This window comes from Apteryx rowi, unplaced genomic scaffold, assembly GCF_003343035.1.
Source record: "Apteryx rowi isolate R43461 unplaced genomic scaffold, aptRow1 scaffold_265, whole genome shotgun sequence".
Taxonomy (NCBI): domain Eukaryota; kingdom Metazoa; phylum Chordata; class Aves; order Apterygiformes; family Apterygidae; genus Apteryx; species Apteryx rowi.
This window is the reverse complement of record NW_020449030.1, coordinates 340294-349767: the sequence shown is the minus strand read 5'-3', so window position 1 is coordinate 349767 and position 9474 is coordinate 340294. Positions and strand designations below refer to the sequence as shown.

Here is a 9474-nt window from a genome sequence, read left to right as displayed (position 1 = left end):
AAAAAAAAAAAAAAAAAAAAAAAGAGCGAGCCTAAATGATTTCCTCCTGTGTGTGGGCAGATACTGAACGCTTTGTTGTGACTCGGCTTGGTTGCAGATGGGCTCTTACTTTGGCTCCTCCTTATGTGCAGTTGATCTGAACTTGGACGGACTTTCAGACCTGCTGGTCGGAGCACCTATGTTTTCCGAGATCAGGGACGAGGGGCAAGTCGCAGTCTATATCAACAGAGGCAATGTGAGTATGTACAGGAGATGAACTTGGAAGGCATGAGGACGTGGGTCCAGGTGGACTAACGCTCATGTTGCCCCAACACTCCCTGGTGAAACTTGATGTCTCAAGTAGTGGCATTCTGGGTGTCTCTAGCAAAACATGAGGTCATGGAAAACTTGTCTGCTATCATGTTTTCCCAGACACCAGCCCACATTCATCACAGAGCTGTGAATCTTTCGAGGAGGTCTGGGAAAGTTTCTGGTTTTATGTTGAAACTTGGCGGTATTTGTGGCTTTATGTGGTTTGGATGCCAAAACCTAGTAAAGTCAGCGGCTTTGACTTGAGTTTTGCTTTGTGTTTTGGGTGGTTATTGGAAACTACAAATCGGAAAAAAAGCTGTGGAGATTTGGGAGCTCTTGTGAAGAGAAACCAAAGGTTAAATCTGTGCTATCTTTACATTATGCCTTATATGAAAGCCTTTGATTCTTACCAGCTGAAACTGTTGGATTTCACGTGACCCAACAGCCATCTTGGAAAAGTCTGAACTTTCTTGCATCAGTAAAACAACATCATTATTATAGTGTATTTATAGGCAAACATGATTGTTTACTTTTATTTAATATTTGGGTCCAAAACCTGCTGTCTCAATGGGATTGTTGTTATAGGCTCTAATGAAATTGGTTTATCTCATCAGTATTTTGAGAACTTTTATGTAAGTGGTTTATTTCTGCATTCACCCAGAAGTCCTATAGACAGCATTTCAGAGACTTCAGAATTGCTTTTGGTGTAATTTTATCATCAATTATCAATACTACTTTAAACGAGTCTTATCTTTTTAGCTAGATCCACAGGTTATCCAGCATTTCATAGTGCAGTGTTGCTGTTAGGCTATCAAAATGGGGTCCAGAATGCCAGAGAGATAATAACCAACATTGCCTGCTTATGGTGTGAATGTACCTGAATTATTTGTTTTTACTGTGTAAAACAGTCAAGAAGCTAACAGGAATTTCTTTTACTCCTGCAGTAAGAGTTACATGCAGGAAGACTGGCAGGATTGTGGCCTTTCTTTTGGACACAGTTCTTTAAACCACAATTTTATTCTGCAAGCACTAGTACTTAAGAGGTCATTGCAATGGATCAGAGAAAAATGCATTATAATACAAGCCTGCATCATGACACTTGGTTTAATATGCTTACATTTTCCCCCTTCCTATGAGGACTGCAAAGAAATGAGTTGCACATACAAGCCTGCCTGATTCCTCTCTGTTGTGTTTCAATTTCATTATGTGGGATTTTCTTGAAGTCAGCAACTCCCTGCAGCCAAGAAAAAGATTTTATTACATGTTTCACAGGGCAGTTTACTCTTGTTCGCATAGGAAGCAAAAACAAAACAAAACCCTTGAGGTGGGTACAAAGTTGGGTTGCGTAACTAAATTTTGTTTTCTTGTGGAAATGTTGCTTCCCCCTTGAGGGAAGCCTGCAAGAAACTAAAGCTTATGTATCTGATCAGAAAGTGGGTGGGCAAGAAATACCAGATCCATATAAGGCTTCTCATGGCATATGAGTACAAAGCTACTTGTATTTTGAACTTTTCCCTGTCTCTTTATTTCATTAAATCTCTCTTCTTATTCTTCATTTCAGAAAACTTTTTTGGGGGGTTTGCTTTAATCTTTCTGTCCAGTGCTTAAAAAGTTTCAAATTGCCCAAATGTTCTCTGTTTAGGGGAAAATTCTCCTAAATTCACTGGGGTTTAGCAGAATAAGCCCTTACTGAGGGTTTCATTTGTCAGATGTAGTCTGCCAGTAAAGCAAGCCCTGGGCTGTTACACTTAGGGATCTGGAAACCTTCATCAGCTCACCAAGTCCCTGGTGACTATAAGCATTTTAGGTGCATCATCTGATCATTTGTGTCCTTTTTTTTTTTAAAAAAAAAATACCCGAAACTAAAAGACAAAAGAGTTTTCTTTTTAAAAATAAAAAAAAGTATCAGCCTAAACTTAATGCCACCAATCCTTAAAAAAGGCTGTTCAGTTAAAGCTGAGCACTGTCGAATGTCATGTGTTAGTAATGCTGAGAAATAGGCATCACTAAGGGCTTTTTAGAAAAGAGAGAATAAATTCTTGTTTCAGTGGATTCTTGTACCTTTCTTTCCTTTAGTACTAAATCCCCCAAAGTCGCTCTCTACTAAAATTATCACTCTCAGGCAGTTTGTCTGTTTACCCGTTTGCCTAGAGTTGGGAGCCTTCAGATCCTTGGCTCACTGACCTCGCCTCTTGTGGAGGTTTCTGTTTAGCCTGGCTGCTTGCATTGGAAATGCCACTTGTGCCTGTTGAGTGTGCCCTGAGAGACCCAAACCACCGTTGGAGTTGATTACGTTGTTTTTTTGTTTTTTTGTTTTTTTTTAACCCTTTTGACTTACAATACACAAGTAATTTGTGTTCACTGGGACTTCAGTGGTAGGGCAAAAGTCAGGCTGCAGCTCTGCCCCAGGTGTTTCCTGAAATATATATATATATATATGTTGTGAGTGTGTGCATGGGGGTTCCCATGAAGAGGCCTCATGTACTTCAGGGCTCACTGTGTTTTTTTCTGAGCCTGTTTTATTTCCTGCTTGCTAGGGAGTCCTGGAAGAGCAGCTGGTTCTGGCTGGTGACAGTGCCTACAACGCGCACTTTGGGGAGAGCATGGCCTCCCTTGGCGATATCGATGATGACGGGTTCCCAGGTTGGTGCGTTTTCCTTGTGGCGCATCTCTCTAACAAGCTTGGGCTTAAAGCAGAACTTGTTGACAGGGCCGGCAGCGCTGCTGGTCTCCTCTGTGCTGGCAGCTCTGGGTCACTGTTGGCCGGTCCCGTGTGACATTGTTCCTGTGGACCCGGCCAACAGCTGGACTTCGGCCAAGGAGAGCCACGCTTACGTGTGGTTTGTCTGCTAGAGCCTTTTGTAGCTGATTGTGCCTGATGTGTGTTTAATTGACTTCCATACAAGTTGTACCTGACTTTCTCGTTAATTCTGGTTTGCTTCCTTGCTGTTACATTTTCTTCTCTTTTTGTATGGTTCATGAAAGGCTTTAAATTCCCACTACCCAAACAGAAGAGAAATGTATGTCTGGCCTTTTCTTCTTTCCTGCTTCCTTATGTCTTCAAGCCTTTCCAGCTTTATTGGCACAATTATGCTTCTTATCATAAAGCATAATTAAGAAGTAGCCTCTTACTACTCCTGTTGCATACTCTATTAATAATCTCTCTCCTTTGCTTTATTATACCCCTAATCCTTTCACGGGCCATTTGGCTTGAGGCCCCGTGCTGTGATAACAACAGGTGAGAGGGAAGTGTTGACACTGGCACCTTTTCTGCCCCCATTTCTGGCAGCGCAGATTAAGGACTTTGGAACGAGGGCTGATTTACTTTGTGCATGTGCCTCGATTTATTTCTTCCAAGGCACTCAGGGTGCAGTTTTACATCATGCCTAATCCAATGTCACTGCAGGTTGCCATCACAAGTGATGGGAGAGTTCTTCCTCTGAGGTGGTGCATGCATACTGGTTGCTTCTTGTGGGTCAGATCTGGTGATCAAGAGGCTGCAGAGTGAATTGGACCTGTCTGTGGGTGTGAAGCCACCAGGAAGAATTTACTTTTAGCAGCTGTGTAATCACTAGATCCAACAAGGAGAGGAGAATGGGAGATGGGATTGTTCTTTCTGCAGTGGTTTGCAGTTAGATTGGATCAAACGTAATTTGAAATGGCATCCTCAGTAGCCTTTTTTTCTACCTTCCTATCCATTTAATGTAGCCAACTTATTTTGGAACCCAGGGTTTTCAAGCGCACTTATCATTGTGCTACAGTAAATCTGTTTTGCCAATGGTATCTTGATTGACAAAGCAGACGTTCCCCTGGGATGAGGATTTTGATACAAAAGAGTTTAAAATAGTCCTTTTGAGCATGACTGTTGGTTAATGAACACACATTTTCATAACAAAATCACATGTTTCTGATTAGGCGCACACACACAGCCGCATGCATGTACAAATTCATATACACTTGCATATTTTTTTAATTTATTTTAGCGTGAGCTCTTCATTAAATCAAACAAGTTTTTCTAGCCAGGCTGACATGAGCAACGTGCTGATCATCATCATCATGGTGAGCTGTCTTCCTATGGATAGCTGGCATGTAAAATTGAGGAAAAGTGGAGTAGTGGAACGGATTGTGAAATGTTTGTAATCTCTACTGTTTTACAGATGTTGCCATTGGGGCACCTAAAGAGGACAACTACATAGGAGCAGTGTATATTTATCATGGAGATGCCAATGGTATTGTCCCTCAGTACTCTATGGTACGTGATGCTGTGTTTTGTGATACACCTGTGTGAAATCACTCGCCTGGGGCCTGCAGAAGTAAACCAAATTTAGGGGTAAAACACAACGATGGGATTTTTCTGAACCTTGTCTTCCACTGTAAGTGGCATTTCCAAAGTGAATCCCTTTATAGGTAGCCTCGTGCAATTCAAAGACCACATCCTTTTCTCAGTCACAGTTCGCAGACGGCTTCTCCCAAAGCTTGCCCATATCCACACTAGGAGGTCAAATTATGTTAGTTAAGAGATATTTTTCCCCATCTTTTGTTACAGTTAACAGCTGTGGCTTCCTCCTTGGTGCAAGTGGAGTCTTGGGGCTTGAATGCCAGCTCTTGGAGACAGTAGTGCTGCGGAGGATGAAGGAAAACCGGTGGAGGGTACAAATTGCGGAAAGACTAGCAGATAATTAGGAGGCTGCCCTTTCTTCCCACAGAAGCAGGGATAGTGAGAAGGAAGGGGCGCTAAGTTTCTCTTCTGTTCCCTGCAGAAACCTCTTTACCCAGCTTTGTTGGACCTCTCCTTCCAATATAATAATATATCACATTGCAGTGTTGGGCTACCATTTCCTGACCGTTATTATGAAATAAAAACTAGGCTGGTATATGCTACAGAGTCTTGTGCAGAGCCCTTGATATGATGCAGTGAAATTTAGCCACAGTAGCCAGGCGATAGAGAAGACAAATTCATACTCATGCTGCCCAGCGTGTGTCCCCTAGTCTCTGTCTAGCACATTTCTTTTCTTCAGAGCCTGATTCCTCCCTCCTTCCCTCCATGTGTTTGAAGTTTGCACTGTTTTGTTTTGTTGCTGGGTGGGATCCTTTGCAATAAATCAGTTTAAGCAGAATTAAAGAGTTTAGTGGTTATATTGGAGACTCTTGTAACAGACCACAGAAGATTAGTCCTTCTTCTTCTTACCATGTCTATGCCATGAACTACTTTTTAGAAAAGGTAGTTAAATGCCTCTTCTACTTCTAAAATGCACTGATTAGCGGTATTTGGAAAACTCTGTCCTTTTCTTGCTGAGAGCCACTGGTCAGGAGTGTTTTCTCTGGCTTTTTAAAACCTTGGGGATTTCCAGCTCCTGCTGAAAAGGATCAAATTTTTTTTTTCTTTCCATTTCATGGAGAGAATTTACCATTTTATAAAGAGGCCAGATTAGCAGCATGGCAAGCGAAACGTCCCGCTTGCTCTCTCTACCTCCCCTGGGAGCGAGGCCAGCAGACACAGCGCGTGGGACCTATGGGACAGAGCGCAGGTCGAGAGGGTGGCAGGATACCCTGGTCATTCAATCTTGACGTCATTCCCATCCTTACCTTGTGTCCTGAAGCAACTAGGGGTGGCACTGCTTATGGGCAGCGCTTTGATGCTTTTTCCTAGTATCTGCTGCAGGGCAGTGAGCGTGCCACCGATTCATTTCCCACAGACAACACTGTGCAACAACTTCAGCTCTTTACCTGCTTGCCCTGAATTTGAACCTAGAGGTGAAAGACTTTTTGTATCTTATTACTATACCCCTCAGCCATCTTAATGCCCTGGATTTCCTTTTTTAAATAAGCTGAGAGGTACAGGCCTGCAAGGTATATGTTTTCACTAATTTTTATACATACATATTTAGCTTTTCCCCCTTTATTCATTTAAATAGCTGATGAGTGTTGTTGCTGCACATCCCCAGAGCAGCTTTAGTAGTGGCTGTGAGCAGAAGCAGCTTAATTGGCTTGCAACATTAAGTAAGTGCGAAATAAATACCGTCTGACTAGGCTTTGTGGCCTGCTGTTTTCAGTCATGGCACTTAAAAGCAGAACAGCGTTATACCTCTGCCTCTTAGACCGTAATAGCCTGCAGATGTCTGCTGGGACGTTTGTAGGTAAGATTTACCACCCTAACTGGGACTCCCCCCCAAAAAATGTATTTGCATTCCCTGATGCAAATGTGAAGTGGGGAGGAAGTTACTTCCGGTTGTCTTAATCTTATCTGCCCTTGCATAGAAAAATGGAGTTCTGTACACTGCAGAGCACTGATTTCCCTTTAAACTGGCTGTCAAGACTGCAGGATATCTTTCTTCCACTCAACTGGTCTTTTCTTTTTTTTTTTTTTTTTCTAAATTTCCTGTCTGACTTTTTGTCAAATATTAATGACTTTTAATGGTTGGGCCAAGAAAAGCTGGTAACATGTCACAGACTGTGAAGCACCACTGACAGGCTAGGGATTATTTACTGGAGTAGGTTTCTTTTTGTCTTTAAACATCTTCCCTCAGATCCTAGTTTGAATTCAGGTCTTGCAGTGGTGGGATGACATAATGAGTAAGAGCTGGGAGACATCAGATTGCTGTAGAAAATGAGATTTTGATATATTAATTTGCTTCAGACAAAAGCATTTACAATTCAAACCATCTAGAGAAAGTTTTTGTGTTAGTAATTAAAAAAAAAAGCTATGTTAGAAGCTAATTAATCTCTGGGTTGGGGAGACAGAAATGAGATACAGCTTCCACACTGACACAAAATACTTTATAATTGCTGATGAAAAACAGAATTTCCATGTGGAGATGAAAATAATCATTTTGACTTTGAGTATGTTGGCAAACTTTGTGAAAAGAAGTTTTCACGCAGGATTTTCTGTTCCATTTAATCACTAATTTTCTTAAGATGTAGGATAAAACCTCTATTTACCTAAATGGAGGCAATGCAAAAAAAAAAAAAAAGAAAAAAAACTCAAGAGCACACTTAAATTTCCATTTTTCTTTTTCCTGTAAGAAGTCTACATAATGTGCTTTTTATTTTGCTTGGGTCCTCATATGAGTTGTAATGTGGGTGTGTTTGTTAATCTAAGTCAGCTCTGGCCGCCTTCTGGTCCGGGGCAGAAGCTCTGCATGCCGGGAGCAGCGTTCCCGCACGGGACTGTGTGGGCAAAGTGTGGGACTGCAGAGGTGCAGGGCTCCCAGCACACCGAAAGGAGCCCCAGTGACTTGAAAATCAGGCTCAAAAGTTTTATCAGAGGCTTCTTTGTGTAACCAACTAATTCGCCTTGCCTATTTTCTGTTGCAGAAGCTGTCTGGGCAGACGATAAGCCCGACACTGCGGATGTTTGGCCAGTCCATATCGGGGGGAGTCGATATGGACGGTAATGGTTATCCAGGTGCGTTTGCTGTTCTGATAACAACAGGGAAACGGAGCAGCAGACTCAGAAAACAGCAGACCACGTCGCTGATTAAGGTTCCCTCGGTTACAGGAGGCTGCGTGTGTGGTCTGCCCTTTTCTCTCTGTTATCCAAAGCTCCCAATAAGAATTTGAGCTGGTTCTTTGATTCGGGTGCTGGGGCAATCATAGCAAAAGATTGAGGTAGACAACAGAGAATACTAGTATCCTGCCAAGGTAGTAAGTTGCTTGGAAGCTGCTCAGTCTTAATGATAAACTTAAAAAAACAAAAACAAACAATAATATAGTAGTAATAATAAAGAAGATAATGAGGTAGAAGTGGGCTAACTTCACAAACGCAATCCTGCACTCAAAAATACTTTTGACATATTAATGTTTTAAGGGATCAACTGATTTCAGTCAGAAAAATCTGAAATTACTCTGTAATATACCAACTGGTATGAGAGAACTGAATTCTGTGCCTGTCAGACTCCATTGTAACTGTTTAAACATTACAAAAATTTCAGATATGACTGTTGGAGCCTTCTTGTCAGACAATGTGGTACTTCTAAGGTGAGATCGATGTCTTTTTCCTCCACTGTTGTTTTCCCTTTGTGTCTGTTTTCTCTTTATATGGTATGTGGTCTAAGCCTTCCACCACTAAAATTTTCTCCCTGGTTTATTGTGGTCAGAACAAACAAGCTGGATTACTTTTTAAGCAGAATGTTAGGGATGAACAGTTTCAGAGAACATATAATCTAATTTAAACAGCATAGTAAGGGTTGACAATATCAAGACTATGAAGAAAATAAAGGTTTAGAGCCAAAAGGAGATATGTATTGCATCTCAGTGCCCCCTTTAAAAAGGTTATTGTTTACAAAAAGCTTTTTGAATTCATGAGAAGATTTTTTGTTTGTTTGTTTGTTTTTACTGGTTCTTACGTTTACATAAAGTAAACAAATTATGATTTAAGGGAATGAAGCTGAGCAAAAAGCCAGCTGTATACGATGCCAGAACGTAATTCTACAAGTTATGGAATGCATAATGAAATAAGAGCCTTCAAGGAAATGAAATATGGAGGTGTTTTCAATACACCCAGGATCTGGGCTACTGTTTCCAATGTGTAAGTGATGTGCAATTGCTTGTTTCATGTCTGATGGAGAGAGGTGTGATGGCTTGGTAGATCAAATTACAAAGGTTAGGGTAGGTTTGGGACTGATGCTCACAGCCCTGGGGAAGAGAATAGGAAGTTTTAATTTTGCTGGTAGCTCCATTGTTGCACTTGTTAATATTTAATGGTAAAATCCTGTCAATAGCTAGATGTCACTAGGGACTTCTGCATCTTAATGGAAGTTATAGGGATGTAGTGAGACTGGCGAGACAAATGCTTAAGTTGCAGAACAAATGTGCCAACCTGTATTCTGTTAAGGGCAGGGAAAACTTTTTTTTTTTTAAATGGAAAAAGAGAGAAAGAAATGCTCTTGATGATCATTGTGGCAGGTGGTCAAGCCTTGCAAAGACATTTCTCTCCCATTGCCATGCAAGCAGCTGTGCTCCGGGTGAGACTCGCAGCCCTGCTTCTCAGGAGCAGCTCAAAACCCCTCCGACGGTTTCTCCTGCATTGTTATTACTTGCAGGGCGGAAAAAAGGGGACTCTGAAAGGTTTCTTGTGATGTTTAAAATAATGTATATCACAACAGCAGGGTAACCTGAATCCACGTGTTCATTCACTGCTTGTTTCTGTGGAGATTGGTGCTTTGTCGACCGACTTTATGGCCA

General features: G+C 41.5%; 1 protein-coding gene across 1 annotated transcript in view; it reads left to right on the top strand.

Moving 5' to 3' along the window:
- The window catches only part of ITGA9 (integrin subunit alpha 9), a 233419-nt gene that overhangs the window by 40131 nt on the left and 183814 nt on the right, over nucleotides 1–9474 (top strand). Inside the window, exons 9-13 of the mRNA XM_026067943.1 lie at nucleotides 98–235; nucleotides 2829–2934; nucleotides 4449–4543; nucleotides 7606–7696; nucleotides 8223–8268. Coding sequence (XP_025923728.1) covers nucleotides 98–235; nucleotides 2829–2934; nucleotides 4449–4543; nucleotides 7606–7696; nucleotides 8223–8268 — 476 coding nt within the window. The remainder of the gene's footprint in view (nucleotides 1–97; nucleotides 236–2828; nucleotides 2935–4448; nucleotides 4544–7605; nucleotides 7697–8222; nucleotides 8269–9474) is intronic.